The following is an 18,810-nucleotide window of genomic DNA, read 5'->3' on the forward strand; positions in this document are numbered from 1 at the left end:
TCGCACCCCAGGGAGAACGCCTATGAAGACGGAAAGAAAGAAAAATGCACAACAATGCTAGAAAAAATGTACTGTCAGGGTCCGAGAGAATTCCTACTAACTAGAGGAAACCAAATTAAAAGAGAAAAGTTAGCAGCTTGCCTACATTTTACTTCACGAAACACTGTGGCTGCATCTCACTGAAAGAAGTAAGGGAACACTTTGCCTGCCCCCTCGTGTCCGCAGGCTCAGAGAGCTCCCTGCATGGGGACTACTTCCTGCCAGGCTGCTGTCTTCTTGGCCCCTCTGCCCTCCCACCTTCACATCACCTACCACCACACCCTCATCCTGCCCACCCCCACCCCGAAACGCTGAGTGCAGATGGAGAAGCCGGAGGCTTATCAGAAACTTCAGGAGAAAAATCCTTCCACAAGGGTAGCAGGGCTCACTGAGGCCCGTCAAACAGTGACTGCAGCCCCCTGAGAATCGAGCAAGATGCTGAGCCCACAACCTTCCTCCCGCTGTAGGTCTTTGGAGGCACCCAGCCAACACCCCAATGGCCAATGAGCAGAAGACAGGCTGGTCCACGTACTAGTCCTGCAGGCAAACATCAAAATGGCATGGCCCTCTCCTCACCCCAGAACAAGAGAATGAAAGGATAAGGAAAAAAGCAGAAGCCAGGAGGCACCACAGAACAAAGTTATACTGAAAACTCACAGGAAGAGGGAGCCACTGAATATTATGAAATCCAGAAATGGAGAAGAAAAATTTGGATATTTGAAACGTGTCCTCCCTAAGAGACACAAAACAGACATACAATAGGACCAAAAGGCCATGAAGGGAGTATAGGATGTGACCATAGGCCAACAGGATGACAGGGAAACGGAGCTTTGTGAGACGAGAAAGTACTACAAGGAAGAAAAAAGAGCAAGAGCGGAATTTAAACCAAATTGAGAAGATTCAATGGGACAAAGTATCAAAGCAGTGCTATGAAACTAAACTTGAAAGAGTCCCTCCAGAATGTGGAGAAAAAGAAGTGTATAATTATCAAACAAGATGTCATACAAATATGACAGATCACACTTCTCTAAGGAAGAAATCAGAAAAATGAGGTCAGAAGTAACAACTGACAGCTACAACTGACAAAAATGTTTAGAAAGCTTAAAAAGAACCCAAAAAGGTCTTACTGTTTTCTAGGAAAAAATCATTAAATTATACCTATTCTATAGACACAGCCTGACAATATCCCTATGATCAAAAACTTAAAAGTCCTCAAGTATCTAGGCAAAAAAGCAGGTTCCCAGCAAGGGAATGAGGACAGGCAGGCCCCAGAATTTTCTACCGTACTATAATATTAAATGCCCAAATATAAGGGACCAGTGTTGGCAGAGTCTTGAGGGGAAAAGGTTTGACTGAAGAATTTATTTAGCCAGATAAAATTGGTTTTATTGTGTGAAAGAAGCAAAGATATACCCTTAGATATACAAGATTTCAGAAAACAGATTACTCCAATAACCTTCTTGGAAAAAAAATTACCTGAAATCCTATTACCTATTAAAAGCAGAATCAAAATTAAGAGTTCAGAATGGATCAGTTTTATTGAAGGAAAAAAAAAAGAGCAAAAGTGAGCACTGAAACTAAAGAATCACATCTTAAAAAGTATTGTTAAGTAGAGACACAGAACTGAATACAAATATCAAATTATTGTTGAAATAGAAAATTATTCCTGAAAGGTTAAACATACATTATAAAAGTAATAACAATGAATTCAGTATACTCACAGAGGCTAGGGGGAAAAAAGGGTAACTATAAGGGAAATAAGAGTTTTCAATTATAAGCCTTACACCGCCTTAAAGTTATTATTAGTTAAGTATTAAAAGAGCATATCTTGCCAAATCCCTGAAGAAGATAAAAGACAACAACACATGGTCTAAATAGCTGAACCAGACATCAAGGAAAACAGCAAAGAACTATAAAAGATAGTTGACAGCTGTAAAATTAAATGTAAATAAGGAAAAAACCCTTATAAAACAAGGTCTCTCAGTTACATTAAAGATTACCTATAGCTAAATTAAAGACACACACCTCAAATTAAAAACACAGAAATAGGTAAGAGAAATACAGACAAAAGGAAAGCAAGAAGAATATTAATTTTAAACAAAGTAAAATTCTTATAAATGGCATTTAACTGCATAAGGGTAGTTTTAAGCTTATGGAAGTTAAATATGCAGTGAAGCTGTGATTAGTAAACTTCTGCATCAAATAATGTAACATCAAAATATAGGTAGTGAAATCTATTTATAAACAAGGAGAATTTTACAGAAATACAATATTTGTGTAAAACTAGCAACTCAGGCTTTAATAAAGAAGAATACAGACACCAAGATTTTGAATATTTATATTATTTGTTTTATATCATATTGTATTTTTAAGATTAGAAATATTGATATTCATAATTAAAAAATACACCATGAAGTAGGGTTATTTACCAATATCAGCAATCTGAACATTGTATTCTCCTACCCAATGTAAAAAACTTAATAACCAAAGTTTAAATGCCCAATACTCCCCTTCCCCCAAAATTGTAAATCTTAAAACTTCTAAAAGACTATGGTTAAAGAGGAAATTAAACATATACTCAGGGCCTCCCTGGTGGCGCAGTGGTTGAGAGTCCGCCTGCCGATGCAGGGGATACGGGTTCGTGCCCCGGTCTGGGAGGATCCCATGTGCCGCGGAGCGGCTGGGCCCGTGAGCCATGGCCGCTGGGCCTGCGCGTCCGGAGCCTGTGCTCCGCAACGGGAGAGGCCACAACAGTGAGAGGCCCGCATACCGCAAAAAGAAAAAAAAAAAAAAAAAAAAAAACCATATACTCAAACTGATTCTAGAATTTAATCTAAGGCAATGATCAAAGACGTGGGCAGTGATATGTGGAAAAGAATGCTCCTTGCAACATGATTTACGTTGTGAAAAAACTGGAAAAAACTTAAATGCACAACTAGTAAGGAACAATTAAGCACATTTGATATCATCATCAAATGAGATATCAGCATACAAAGCTGACTGTTTTAGTGATTAGGAGGGATTCCATACACATATGAATAGCAATTTTCTCTAGGTGGTAAAAGTCTGGATAATTCTGTTTCTCCTTAAACCTTGTATCTTCTATGAATTCCGCTGCCTTTAAAAAAAAATAATGACCATTTTAAAAGCTAAATATAATCTGTGTACTTTCAGCAATTTCCATCTTCCACTAAAACTTTCATGACAACCCACTTGACCAACTCAGTGTGAACCAACATATTCTGTACTGCAAGGATCTGCCTTTCAGTGATCCCTAAGCTTTCAGTAGTCATGAACTACATATGAGGGCCTAAGGGCCCAGTTTTGCAGTAGATGCTGTAGGGGATACAAAAGAACCATTATGTGACTATAGACCTCCAAGAACATAAAGTCTATGCTAGTAGTTAATCAGAAGAGGCTGTACATACCCCAGTATTAAACTGGATAGGATAAATAGATCCTAAGTGTGATGTGCAGGAACTCAGGCCACAGTGGTCAAGGAAGACCTCCCAAGAAGAGGCAAGAAATCTGGATGAAGTTGAGGAGCAGGGAAAACAGAGATAGGAGACTATCGTAAGTGAAGGAACAGAGGCAGGAAAACATGCACAGCGGGAGAAAAGACAACAGGCCTGGCAAGGCCTCTGGTTGTAAACCAAGGCTGAACAGGGAAGTGACCGTAGGACTAGCCAGCAGGATGCAGGTAGAACCAAACGCACATCTGAAAAGCCTGGGCTTAGTCCAGTAAACAAAAAAGAGAGAAGTCCTCAAGCATATGTGTGCAGATGGAAGCAGTGCTTCATTAAGATTAAGGTGGTGAAAGTATCCAGAATAAATTGTAAGTGAAAATACCTAGAGAGAGGGGAAACTAGAACAGTTTGCTGTCAGCAGTCCAGAGGTGATGAGAATCCACCAGAGCAGGAACGAAAGGAAATGAAAGAGGGACCACGTGGACTGGGGTGCCAGGAGGAAGAGGAACTAAGAGTCAACATGCCCAGCGTTCGAGCTGGTACCATCAACACAGCAAGAACGGCCTTCTGCATGTGGACTGGAAGGTCGGTTTTAGACATGTTGGTCTGGGAGACAAGAAGATCTTTGAGTGATGATGCCCACAGACAGGGTGTGACCAGGACAGTCTTGGTTTACACTGTAGCTCTGCCATAATGCTCAAATATAGCCACAAGTTACATGGGGGCTCAGCCTCTCTAGGCAACTAGAAATATGGAATTAGAAAGTGAATGATAAAGACGTTAATCTGGGAAGAACAGGTTTCCGTACAGTATTTTAGAACAAAAGACTGGATGACTATACTTAGAAACTATACCCAGAAAAGAACAAATGCCCAAGAACTGAGTTTGGAGGGTACTCAAAGTTAGGAGAAAGGAGACAATACAGGTGGTAAACAGAAGAGTAGTGTGCCATGGAAAAGAGGACACCTACCTACACAAAGGGACAATAAACATGGAAACAGGAGAGAGATCAGTGAGTCTGAGAACAGTAACGAGGAAAGATGCTCAGGTCAAGAGCAGGACTTCTGTTAAGTAGTGGGGTCAGAGGCCAAAATCAGATGGTTAAGGAAGAAGTGGCAGGAATAGACGTCAGAGCAGTGAGTGGAGGTTGCCCAACTTGAGGAGTTTGTCTTAAAATGAGGGGAGAGAAAGGTCATGGATGTGGCTGGGGGGTACAGCTGAAGAGATCCAGCCCTATGAACAAGAGAAGAGCCACAACCTATGAAACATATGCCATCAAACTCATAAACTGACTGCTGACATGGGGGCAAGCCATTAACAACCCATGAACAGGGACTTCCCTGGTGGTCCAGTGGCTGGGACTCCACACTCCCAGGGCAGGGGTCCCAGGTTCCATCCCTGGTCGGGGAGCTGGATCCCACACGCCACAACTGAGAGTTCGCATGTCACAACCGGAGATCTCACATGCCACAACTAAAGACCCCACATTCCACAACTAAAAAGATCCCGCATGCCGCAACTAAAATACCCTACGTGCTGCGGCTGAGACCCAGCACAGCCAAATAAATAAATAAAACGAATGTTTAAAAAATAATCCACAAACAATACTTTCGGCAAACTTCTAAAAATTTAGCAAATTAAATCACAGCTGAACTGCTTGATGCTATTTGTTTTTTAATTAGTAGACTATTGTTTAGAGTAGTTTTATTATTATTATTATTTTGCTTGATGCTATCTCAGGTCACATAAAAGAAAGAAATCAAGTCTCCAAGGAAAGCCAAGTTCAAGCATGCAGTGAAAGTGGCATCATTAAAGACAGTGTGAATGGATACATTAAAATTTTTAATTTAATCTAACCTTACACCTAAAGGGACTAGAGAAAGAAGAACAAACAAAACCCAAAGTTAGTAGAAGGAAAGAAATCATAAAGATCAGAGCAGAAATAAATGAAATAGAAACAAAGAAAACAATAGCAAAGATCAACAAAACCAAAAGCTGGTTCTTTGACAAGATAAACAAAGTTGATAAACCATTAGCCAGACTCATCAAGAAAATGAGGGAGAGGACTCAAGTCAATAAAATTAAAAATGAAAAAGGAGAAGTTACAACAGACACCGCAGAAATACAAAGCATCCTAAGAGACTACTACAAGCAACTCTATGCCTATAAAATGGACAACCTGGAAGAAATGGACAAATTCTTAGAAAGGTATAACCTTCCAAGACTGAACCAGGAAGAAACAGAAAATATGAACAGACCAATCACAAGTAATGAAATTGAAACTGTGATTAAACATCTTCCAACAAACAAAAGCCCAGGACCAGATGGCTTCACAGGAGAATTCTATCAAACATTTAGAGAAGAGCTAACACCTATCCTTCTCAAACTCTTCCAAAATATAAGAGGGAGGAACACTTCCAAACTCATTCTACGAGGCCACCATCACCTTGATACCAAAACCAGACAAGGATGTCACAAAGAAAGAAAACTACAGGCCAATATCACTGATGAACATAGATGCAAAAATCCTCAACAAAATACTAGCAAACAGAATCCAACAGCACATTAAAAGGATCATACACCATGATCAAGTGGGGTTTATTCCAGGAATGCAAGGATTCTTCAATATACGCAAATCAATCAACATGATACACCATATTAACAAATTGAAGGAGGAAAACCATATGATCATCTCAATAGATGCAGAGAAAGCTTTCGACAAAATTCAACACCCATTTATGATAAAAACCCTGCAGAAAGTAGGCATAGAGGGAACTTTCCTCAACATAATAAAGGCCATATATGACAAACCCACAGCCAGCATCGTCCTCAATGGTGAAAAACTGAAACCACTTCCACTAAGATCAGGAACAAGACAAGGTTGCCCACTCTCACCACTCTTATCCAACATAGTTTTGGAAGTTTTAGCCACAGCAATCAGAGAAGAAAAGGAAATAAAAGGAATCCAAATCGGAAAAGAAGAAGTAAAGCTGTCACTGTTTGCAGATGACATGATACTATACATAGAGAATCCTAAAGATGCTACCAGAAAACTACTAGAGCTAATCAATGAATTTGGTAAAGTTGCAGGATACAAAATTAATACACAGAAATCTCTGGCATTCCTATATACTAATGATGAAACATCTGAAAGTGAAATCAAGGAAACACTCCCATTTACCATTGCAACAAAAAGAATAAAATATCTAGGAATAAACCTACCTAAGGAGACAAAAGACCTGTATGCAGAAAATTATAAGACACTGATGAAAGAAATTAAAGATGATACAAATAGATGGAGAGATGTACCATGTTCTTGGATTGGAAGAATCAACATTGTGAAAATGACTCTACTACCCAAAGCAATCTACAGATTCAATGCAATCCCTATCAAACTACCACTGGCATTTTTCACAGAACTAGAGCAAAAAATTTCACAATTTGTATGGAAACACAAAAGACCCCGAATAGCCAAAGCAATCTTGAGAACGAAAAATGGAGCTGGAGGAATCACGCTCCCTGACTTCAGACTATACTACAAAGCTACAGTAATCAAGACAGTATGGTACTGGCACAAAAACAGAAAGATAGATCAATGGAACAGGATAGAAAGCCTAGAGATAAACCCACGGACATATGGTCACCTTATCTTTGATAAAGGAGGCAGGAATGTACAGTGGAGAAAGGACAGTCTCTTCAATAAGTGGTGCTGGGAAAACTGGATAGGGACATGTAAAAGTATGAGATTAGATCACTCCCTAACACCATACACAAAAATAAGCTCAAAATGGATTAAAGACCTAAATGTAAGGCCAGACACTATCAAACTCTTAGAGGAAAACATAGGCAGAACACTCTATGACATAAATCACAGCAAGATCCTTTTTGACCCACCTCCTACAGAAATGGAAATAAAGACAAAAATAAACACATGGGACCTAATGAAACTTAAAAGCTTTTGCACAGAAAAGGAAACCATAAACAAGACCAAAAGACAACCCTCAGAATGGGAGAAAATATTTGTAAATGAAGCAACTGACAAAGGATTAATCTCCAAAATTTATAAGCAGCTCATGCAGCTCAATAACAAAAAAACAAACAACCCAATCCAAAAATGGGCAGAAGACTTAAATAGACATTTCTCCACAGAAGATATACAGACTGCCAACAAACACATGAAAGGATGCTCAACATCTTTACTCATTAGAGAAATGCAAATCAAAACTACAATGAGATATCATCTCACACCAGTCAGAATGGCCATCATCAAAAAATCTAGAAACAATAAATGCTGGAGAGGGTGTGGAGAAAAGGGAACACTCTTGCACTGCTGGTGGGAATGTGAATTGGTACAGCCACTATGGAGAACGGTATGGAGGTTCCTTAAAAAACTAAAAATAGAACTACCATATGATCCAGCAATCCCACTACTGGGCATATACCCTGAGAAAACCATAATTCAAAAAGAGACATGTACCAAAATGTTCATAGCAGCCCTATTTACAATAGCCCGGAGATGGAAACAACCTAAGTGTCCATCATCGGATGAATGGGTAAAGAAGATGTAGCACATATATACAATGGAATATTACTCAGCCATAAAAAGAAATGAAATTGAGCTATTTGTAATGAGGTGGATGGACCTAGAGTCTGTCATACAGAGTGAAGTAAGTCAGAAAGAGAAAGACAAATACTCTATGCTGACACATATATATGGAATTTAAGAAAAAAAAATGTCATGAAGAACATAGGGGTAAGACAGGAATACAGACACAGACCTACTAGAGAATGGAGTTGAGGATATGGGGAGGGGGAAGGGTAAGCTGTGACAAAGTGAAAGAGCGGCATGGACATATATACACTACCAAACGTAAGGTAGATAGCTAGTTGGAAGCAGCCGCACAGCACAGGGAGATCAGCTCAGTGCTGTGTGACCGCCTGGAGGGGTGGGATAGGGAGGGTGGGAGGGAGACGCAAAAGGGAGGGGATATGGGAACATATGTATATGTATAACTGATTAAATTTGTTATAAAGCAAAAAAAATTTAATTTAATCATTTTCTAGGAATTTAATGAAGAACTTTACATATAACCTTCCTCTGCTCTTCACCTCCCTTTGTACTCCCATCCCACCCCCCAAATGTTCCCCTAATTCTGGCCACCAACAAACACCATGAAATGGATTTCACCTGCCCGGGCCTAAATTCTTTTGCACTGAATTATTCTTTCATTCCATAAATGTCTACTTAAGCCCCTGCTATGCAAAAGCATTGTTCTAGGCACTGTGGATATAGCAGAGAACAAAATCAACAGACAAAAATCCATCCCTTGTAGGGTTTATATTCCGGTGAAGGAGATAGATAATAAAATTGATAAACAGAACAGAGAGTGAGTTAGATGATGTTGAATGCTATAGTGGGATAAAAAGGAGGAAAAGGGGGAAAATGAGCCAAGCAGAGGGTGGTCAAGAAAGGCCCGACTAGGGGGTGTTATCTGAAGCAGACCTGAAGGAAGTGAGGGGACAAACCACACAGCTAGCTGAGGGGAGAGCACTGCAGGCAGAGAGAACCACAGGAAAGGCCCCATGGCAGGAGCATGCCTGACGCCCGGAGTATTGGACGAACAGCAAAGATGCCAGAGGGACTGAAGCAGAGGATTGGGAGGAGTGGACGACAGGAGAGATCATGGGGGCCTTGCAGCCACTGTCAGGGCTCTGGCCATCCTCAGGATGACAGGAGGCCATCGGAGCATCTGGAACACAAGGACAAATGCCTTGACGAACTCGCTCGGACTGAGATTTTGAGAACTATGCATTTTGAAGTAAAAGCACAAGGAGACCAGCTGCAAAGCTACTGAAATGATGGCTTTAGACCAGGGTGATAACAGTGGCAGGGGTGAGAAGAGGCTGACTTCCATATATATTTTGAAGACACAGCCAAGTGGAATGCTGAAGTATGTGGGACTGAGAGAAAGAGAGGTATATAGAAATACTCCAAGATTTCTGGCACGAGCATTTGGCTGGAATGATGGAACTGCCATTAAACTGAGAGGGTCAGCTTGTAGGTGGGCACAGAAGGGGGAGAACGGAGCTCCATTTGAGATGCTGTTTAGACATCCAAGTGGAGACATCAGAAGGCAGTGAGGTATAACAGTCTGGGTTCTAGGAGAGACTATTGTCTGTGGACACAAAGTACTGACTCAACCATCATGGGTCATTTCTTGCTGATGAAACCACACACAGACATGAAAACAAAAGTCTACATGAACACACTTAGCACTGGCACTATTCTCAGGGAGCTTACTGTTTGGGGAGGCAAAGCACGCAAGAAGACAGCACACATGGGGCCCGAGAACTTACTGGAACACTGGAACGACTCTTTCCCCAGGAGCGTTTTATCACAAACCAAACACTGCAGAGTCCCAGAGAATGTTCCAGGGACAAACTGATGTCGACTCAGTTTCTCTTTGTCTTTGGCATCCTTGCCTTTTGTCTTTAGATGTGGCCGCAGCAGCGAAGTGGGGAGAAAAGAGAAATGCTCAGAGCCAATCGACTTACAGAAACCATACAAAGTCTCTACGTGTTCTATCAGGACGGAAGGGCCACACACCAAGAGGTGTGATAATGCCAAAATGTAACAGCACCCAGCATGAAGTGGTCTCAGTATGTTCAATGACTTGGACAATACCCCATAAGAAATATAGAGGTTTTTAAATATGTGTGTACAAAACCTAAGGTAAATGATTTTAAAGGGAAAGTGGAAACTATACTAATTGCTTAGAAACGGAGCATCTACGCTTTATAGACGATAGGCATAAAACCTTAATTACCTTAGATTTATTCCGAGGGCTGGTCATCCTGTTCATGAGGAAGCTGAAAGTTCGGCTCACTTTGTACTTTTCAGACTCTGATTTGGCAGGTATGATGTATTTATCCCATTCTTCTTCCTGAATTCTACAAAAAAGAATCTGTTATCACAGCTTATAAAACTTACCAGAGGGAGCAAAAGAGAGCAGTCATACATATGTGTGTGTATGTATGTGTGTGTATGTATACAAACACACAGATGTATTTTGTACATATTATTTTTACACATATATATTTTTCAGGCTTTAATGGTTATTCTAAAGATAAGGATAGAAACTATTAAAAATATATCTTATAGATGAATAGGTGGATAAGTGTATGATAAAGCAACTATCTCACAATGTTAACACTTACAGAATCTAAGTGGTGGAAATAGGTATTCTAATATATAATTCTTTCAGTTTTTCTGCATACTTTAAAATTTTCATATTAAAATATTAGAGAAATAAAGGAAATCTTACACTTATAATTTTACTCTGAAAATATTCATCTCCCTGTTTACTATGCTAATAGAATTCTCCAGGCACATAGAAGCCAAATAACCATCGACATTAAACCGGATTTTATTTATTTTTGGAACAGAGATAATACTCAGCAGACACACATTTCCTTTGTCAATACAGCCTGAGAAACAGACTGTCTGCCTCATGGTTCCATCTCTCCCCCTCAATCAGGCTATTTGCAATCTGAGACTCTAGGTTGCAAAGGAGAGAACATTGTGGAAATTCCCCCCAAATAAGAGGCAAGTTAGAGGTAATTGTACCCAACCTGTGAACACACTGAACACCACTGATTTTCCTCTAATCCACAGAATCATTCTCTAGAGAAAAAAAAGTCCCAGCTATGAAGAGGAAATTTCCCTGGAACTTTTATATTTCCCCTAGAACTTTCTCTGATGGTCTTGTATTCTAATATTATTACAAAGAGAGAAAGAAAGAGTGAATATATTAAAGACCAACAAAACTATCATGTCAAACCAGATAACACTTCTGTAGACAATTTCCAAAATGAACATTTCATAACCCATGTCTCTCCTATCCCTCAAACTTCTCACTTGTCAGCATTAGTGGGTAATACATTCATCTCTGGGAAATACCTTCAAAAGTAATCATACTATTGATATGCACCAAAATATATATGATTACATTTTACAAAAATGACTTAAAAGACAACTTCTAGGGCTTCCCTGGTGGCGCAGTGGTTGAGAGTCCGCCTGCCGATGCAGGGGACACGGGTTCATGCCCTGGTCCAGGAAGATCCCACATGCCGCGGAGCGGCTGGGCCCGTGAGCCATGGCTGCTGAGCCTGCGAGTCTGGAGCCTGTGCTCCACAACAGGAGAGGCCACAACAGTGAGAGGCCTGCGTACCGCAAAAAAAAAAAAAAAAAAAAAAAGACAACTTCTAGGACTTCAGTTTTTCTCATCTGATCAAAGACTAAGTTATTTCTAAGGCCCTTTCTCATGCTTAAATAGAATAAGTACTTAACTGGTACATATTAAACAAAACTAAGTTATTTGACCTCTATATTAGATAATTGAGAGTTCAAACCTCAGTGAATGCATTTAGTATAAATAATAAATTACTTCAGAGCTACCTCTTGGTCACGCAGGTATAGTCAGGACAGTGGGTGTCCTGCCACTCGAGCCCTGCACAGTTCATGAAATTGTGTTTGCTACTGAGAGAAAACAATTGAAAAAGTTAGAAAGCAAAGATGGAAAACAGAAGTGAAAGTGCCCTATACTACTCAGAATAACACAAGGAACTTAGACCCTCTCATTTCCTTTCTACTTCCACAGCCACCTTCTTAGATAAATCATTGGTTAATATATCTGTAAATTTCCATACCTCTTGTGTCTTAAGCATCCTAATTTGCAAAACTCGTGGAATAATATTCAACAGGCTCACTTTTGGAATGGGGAAAAAAGCACAATTGACAGCTGAGAAAGAATCCTCTCTGGAACACTTTTTGGGACCCCACCAAGAGCCACCCAATGTCTAAGAGAAGAAAAATATGGGGAGGAAACCTAAATCTCAGAATTGAAGAATGATGAGGTCAATGTGATTTCTGAGGTGAAGAAGTCCTCTCCCCTACTTTCCAGCAGGAACACAACGACACTCTCTCAAATGAAAGAAAATGAGTTCCTGTTTACCAGACTCTACTCCCAACTCCCTATGCTACAGAAGACTGTATCAAGAACAATGTTACAGTTTTGATTTAAAACCTACAGATGCACTGCAATTTATAAAAAACAAAGACAAAATCATACCACTTAATCTTTAATTCCAAAGATTGATAAGAACCGAGATGACAAAGTAAACAAAACAAAACAAACAAACAAAAAAACTGAAACACTAAATATTAAAAACTCTGAATCATCTAACCTGGTAGACACGTGAATATCATAGACATGACCCATTTTCAGATTATGACAATGGGAAACACAGTGTAACTTCTGGGCAGATGTAGAAGGTTGGTTGATTCCATGTTTCAAATCTAATTTAACTATGTGGTATTCACTTACATAAAAATTAGGTACTTTAGAGAACTCAGAAGGGAAGAATCCTCAACTGATTTCACAACAGAATGTAAACAGCTTTTCAATTTATAAGAATCTGGAAAAATTTACTTAAACTCTTTCAACATCCCAGAACAAGAATGCCTAACTCTATTATCAATTTGATGACCAATGGAATTACCCGCAATAAAGTTTTACAAGCCCCATTCTTCAGAGATTCTTGGCATTACCTTTTCAATAGGTAAGCAGATATTTTAAGTATCTGAATAATATGGATATAGCCTCAATATCTTAATCCTTAACCTATTATATCTATAACCTATTTTTTAAAAGAACTGGGCATCTAAGTATTTAAAAAGCTCCAACTATCCAAATTGAAAATTGACACAGGTAAAACTTCAACTTTGAACAGCCAGATTCTTATTTTCTTAAAAAAATAAAAGGTAACAGATGTATCAGATTTAAGATAGATGGTGGCAATAAAATAACTGAGTTGTACCATATAATCCTAAGAAGATGGGATAGATGAAGTGCCTGCTCCTATAAAAATGAGCCTGAAAGGTCTGGAGTGAGCCCCCCTTTTAGCTGGCTGCACTCTTTTCCAGAAATGAAGTGATCAACATAAATAAGGGAATCCCAAAGAAGGCAAACCCCCAAGTAAATGTCTATTGCATGACCAAAGCAAAGCATTAGGTCTAGCCAGGGACCTTACTGGTGTATCCAACAAGGTATCAGGAACATAGTAGGGGAAATGGAATATCTACTCTACTAGATACACCAGGGGATATGACTAAGAAAGTCAGATGCTTTTGGGATGCAGACCCAAGATGGACCCAAGAACAGGAAGAAAAAAACAAGAATGAGGAATATGAGAAAAATATTCATCCCATCCAATACATCCCTATACATCTCATCCAAGTTAACACATTTTATAGGCTAATATTTAACCAATTCTGTTATTGGCTCTTCCAGTCTTAAATCCCTCTCTTAATGGAAAATATTTTTGATTAAAAAAAAATCCTTACAATCAGTCTATTACTTCTCCAATTGTTAAAAAGATAGCAAGGATAAGACTTCTAACCAGAACGATGACCAGAATGATGAACAAATTCCAGAATTAGTCAACAAATCGCTTAAATGAAGTAATAAACGTAAGCAGCTTAAAACAGTGCCAGGCACATAAAAACACCCAACAACGGTCAGTTACTGCTGCTCCCGCTGTCACCATCATCATTGCCCTGATGTCCTTTCATCATCAGCTTATTCTTAAAGGGCATTCTTAGTCTTCCTCTGGTTTATCATTTCAGAATTTCTATTCTGGTCTCAAAAAAATAGGAATGAGCAAAAGGAGATTTTTTTTTCCCTCTTCTTCATACTTTCAGTCCAAGATTTAAAGCAAAATAATTCCTTTTGATCTATATAGTAAAAGGTTTCAGAGTTTGAGCATTAATAGCACCCAAATTAAAACCATTTTCCTCCTTTTCCCATGGTCTCTCAAAGCCAAGCATTTATACCATTTCTGACACAATCCCAGGGCTATTTCACAGTGTGATTCACAAGCAGTTAGTTTCTCAAGACCAACAGAGTGCAGCAATCCAGCCTGCTCGCTAGTCAGCTGCCCAAGCTTTACTCTAAGGACAGTTTTACCTTCTAGGGAAAAGAGCAGCTTAGGCATACAGCTTTCAAATCTTCATATTAATCAGAAAACTGATAATGCTCAAAGTACTTTCTGCATCATTTATTCTTTGTTTCACACTTAACACTTCTAAGCAATACTCTACGACGACAGACAGCAGAGATGTTTAGGCACTTTCTAAAACTGACTCCAGGGGTTTGTTACCACAATAAGTCTTCCTGTCATAGTGGACAGACCTAGTGAGAACCGGATACCTTCCTAAAGCAGGTGGTCTCACACTGCTCTGCACGGTGCTGTACACTGTAAGTGTTTGGCTTTGAAAATAACCCCAGACTACTCTGTCCCCAGTCCTGAGGCCTGTTCATCTGGAGACTGAAAGGAACAGCTGGCAAACCTAAACCCATACATATCACAAAGGGTACGAAGGATTCAGGCAGGCTCATTAGGCAGAAACCTCTCACAAACTATTGAACAGGTATCAAAAATGATGTGCAAACATTTCCAAAGATGGATCAAGCAGTCCCTCAGGAAATCTGGAAGGGTTAAAATACCTTTTTTCTCTTGGTGGCTCCGGTAAGCTGTAAGCTCTTTGCTCTACAAGACACAGAACGATAAAATGAAAACGAAGGCAGACAAATTAGCAGTCGTGTGTTAGTTTGAAGTGCACACACTCAACCGTACATTATCATTACACATACCACAAGTTAGAAAATAATGAAAAAAGTCATTTTATATAACTAGGGCATTGCTCTGGATATTTTTATCACTTTCCCTAATTTGGAGAGAATGGGGAGGAGGCCAACATAGGGAAACATTTAATGATTTTGTGAACTAAGTTTGCATCAGCAAGGGGCAGCAAACATTTTCAGAGATGCAGAAAATCTGTTCTATGTTTCTGGATATTTCTCACCAGAGCGTCATCCCTTATTCGTAACACTAACTCCCCAACGTACAGAATCAATAAATATCTTAGCGGCTTTTTAGCAAAGCTTAAAAGAAAAGTCTTGAAGGCCAGCATAAGGAAGAGTCCATTTTAATGTAGCTGTAATGCCTTTACAGAGCAGCCAGTTCGGAGGTGTGCTTTGTGGCTCATGAGAAAGGGAGAGCCCCTCCTCCATTGGACTGGGGTGGCGGGGTAGAAGGGGCAGGCTCATGCAAGCAGCGTAGCGCCATCTTGTTTCCCAAACCGGAGTACTTACTACAGGGATGGAGCAGAGACACTGATTTAGACAGTGAGAGAGACTGAAGGAGGGAACGGCCACTGTGGAGCACACCATCTACAGAGCAGGGACAAATCCTTTACCGTTACAGTCCGGAAGAGTGAAGAGGCAAAACTAGGTTGCAAAGGGAGATGGGCCAGATATATACAGGGGAAAACTAATGAATACACATCTCCTGAAATGTGGAAATATCAATGTTGAACCCGAGACTATCTTGTAGGTAACAGAAAACCTACTCTGAAGAATTCGAAGACTTTTATTTTATTGCCATTAAGTATTCTTCAAATTAAGTCATGGGCAGAAATCATTATCCTTTTTGTATACAGACTGAGGTGTCAGGAGAATAAGCCATATATCCAAAACAATCAAGCTAATAAAGTAACAGAATCAGACTCAGACAACTGGACAAAGTCTAACAGGATTCCATCCATCAGTGCACAACAATTTTCAAAAGTGCATTCACTTCACTCCTCAAATGTTTAAATGTAGGGCACTTTTGTCTTGGTGATGCTGTAATTATCATTTTAACATGGAGAATATTCCTTTCTATCTAAATCCATGATGTACCCAAGGGAAATATAGGATTGGATTTTGTTTTATATATAAAAAGCATTAAATAATAAAGTTGCCACCATTGTACTCTTGTCCCCCTCAAAAACAACAACAGAAGCATGATAAATGATTGTAAGTAACCCTCTGAAAGTGACAAGAAAGAGAGGACATCACAAATAAGTATAAAAAGGACTGAAAGACTATCCTGTCTCTGTATATCTGTATTATATCAATAGCTCATTTACGGGAATTTTCCACTGAAAAAGGAAGACTTGGACTCGGTTCAAATAGAAAACAATTTTAGAACTATTCAAAACTCATTGAGAGAGGATTTATAACAACACAAATGTCAATTTACCTCTGATTAAGCAGATTAAACAATGAAACATTAGAATATGTCTTTGAAGTAGTCAAGCTTTCACACCTGTGCTTTGATCACACACACACAGTTAAAATTATTTTTTCTTCCTTAAGAGCTAATTTATTCTTCACAGTCCTATGATTTTGACTGACCTAAATGATGTCACTCCAAATGTTTGCTACCATAGAGGAATATCCACTGGAATTTTTGTACATTTAGTGTGTAGCCTCAACCTAAATTGCCTGTTTGTAATTCTTACCTTCTGGAGAGTGCCAAACTTCATCCAATAGCCCTATTTTTAAACATACTGTCTAAAGACAAGCTTTTATTCACAGGAATTGATTTCTGCTTTTTATTCTTTCTAATTCAAATGCGAAGATTTAAGGAATGTATGTAAAGCAAAAATACCCTCCCTTGTTCATTAAAGAATTCATAAATCAGGGCTCTTTCCCCTTATAAACTATCCATTTTTCTCTCAGTCGTCTGAGATTTCAAACAGCAGAACTGTCGGAATATAATAATCAGAGATACTACAGATATAAAGGCAAAGGCACCATTTTGCACACTGCACAGAAGACTTAAAAGTGTTTTCCAAATAGTTATAGTACAAAGTTAATTCCCCATCTCTAAGACTATCAGTGAAAAGGTATCAAAGCTGCCATTAAAAGGAATCCCAACCTAAACTAAGGTTAGGGAGACCTGGAGATCCTAGAAAGAATTATGGTATTGAAAAAACATCCAGGGGGCTTCCCTGGTGGCGCAGTGGTTGAGAGTCTGCCTGCCGATGCAGGGGACACGGGTTCGTGCCCCGGTCCGGGAAGATCCCACATGCCGCTGAGGGGCTGGGCCCGTGAGCCATGGCCGCTGAGCCTGCGCGTCCGGAGCCTGTGCTCCACAACGGGAGAGGCCACAACAGTAAGAGGCCTGCGTACCACAAAAAAAAAAAGAAAGAAAGAAAGAAAAAACATCCAGGGCAAAGTCAATCGTCTTCTACTCCTGTCCCCTCAAGGTAGTTGTCTCCTTTCTTTCTCTTGGTCCTTTCTCTCCATCTTCCCATTCTAAAAATCAAAACTGACATTTATTATCAGTCCTGTTTTCTCTTTCCCCAAAAAGACATCCCAGAAAGAAAAAGGAGAAAAAATGCCTTGTAGCACTTCTTTTGTATTTTATGTATTTTGTCTGCTACATTCATTCAACAAATATGGATTGAACATCTCCATACATTAGACATTGTTTTAGGATGGCAGGTCCAAGGCACAAAGATTATGCTTTCACTGTTGTTCCACATGGCATAAGGATGCAAAAGAATGGCAATGTAACAAAGCAAGAATAAGAAAAAAGGAAAGGAAAAGGAGTAAAATAAATCCTATTTTAAATATTCTATGCTGAGAAATTGAGAATACTTAAGCACATCTCTCACTTTCTGAGTCTTCTAAGGCTCTTAAGGATAATAGACAAAAAAAGGCATCATCTAATACATTGACAAAAAATTTGTTATAATGCTATGTATTACAGATTGACATTAATACTTCCAAATACAGCTTTAAATGTAATTATTACATAACATATGGTACACAGAAAGTGTTAAATAATTACATTCCAGAATTAAGTTGAAAATTGGGGTAGCGGTTAAAAAGGGCTACAAGGGCAACTCTGAGTTGCCACATTGTTCTCTTTATTGATCTCAATTCACTTTTGAAAATTCATCAAGCTATATGCTTATAATATGCACCTCTTTCTGTAGGTATACTATATTTCAATTAAAATTTTATTGTATAAAAGTTGTATTTCTGATTGCTTACATTGGCCACAAAAAATGTTTGAGATATATTCACTTGTGTTTCAAGTATGTTCTGTTATTTTAACTTTCTAAAGTCCCTTGTTAAATAAAGAAATGAAGACAATCCATTTTGCAATGCTTTTGCAACTGTGAGGAATTGGATTATTTCAGCAATTTATATGTAGGACAAAAGTAACTTTTATAATTTCCTTAAATAAAATTCTCTAAAGCCCTCACAATAAAGAACCTAGAATAAATCGTATTTTACACTGTCCTTGAGGAAAACATTTTATTCAAAAAAAATAAGGCAACAGAGAGGTGTGTACATATCTGTGATTTCATCAAAATCAAATTTATACCTTGTCTGATATCCAA

General features: G+C 39.0%; 1 protein-coding gene across 10 annotated transcripts in view; it reads right to left on the reverse strand.

Moving 5' to 3' along the window:
- Window positions 1-18,810, reverse strand: part of ARHGEF28 (Rho guanine nucleotide exchange factor 28) — a 330,930-nt gene that overhangs the window by 89,963 nt on the left and 222,157 nt on the right. For 8 of the 10 annotated variants that reach the window (XM_082624114.1, XM_082624113.1, XM_082624108.1 and 5 more), the window contains 4 exons: window positions 15,722-15,799; window positions 15,074-15,116; window positions 10,334-10,457; window positions 9,864-9,996 (listed from right to left, as the gene is read on the reverse strand). In XM_082624114.1, coding sequence (XP_082480240.1) covers window positions 9,864-9,996; window positions 10,334-10,457; window positions 15,074-15,116; window positions 15,722-15,799 — 378 coding nt within the window. The remainder of the gene's footprint in view (window positions 1-9,863; window positions 9,997-10,333; window positions 10,458-15,073; window positions 15,117-15,721; window positions 15,800-18,810) is intronic. The other 2 variants (XM_082624111.1, XM_082624109.1) reach the window with 1 other exon arrangement.

This window comes from Mesoplodon mirus, assembly GCF_964341445.2.
Source record: "Mesoplodon mirus genome assembly, chromosome: 5".
Lineage (NCBI taxonomy): Eukaryota > Metazoa > Chordata > Mammalia > Artiodactyla > Ziphiidae > Mesoplodon > Mesoplodon mirus.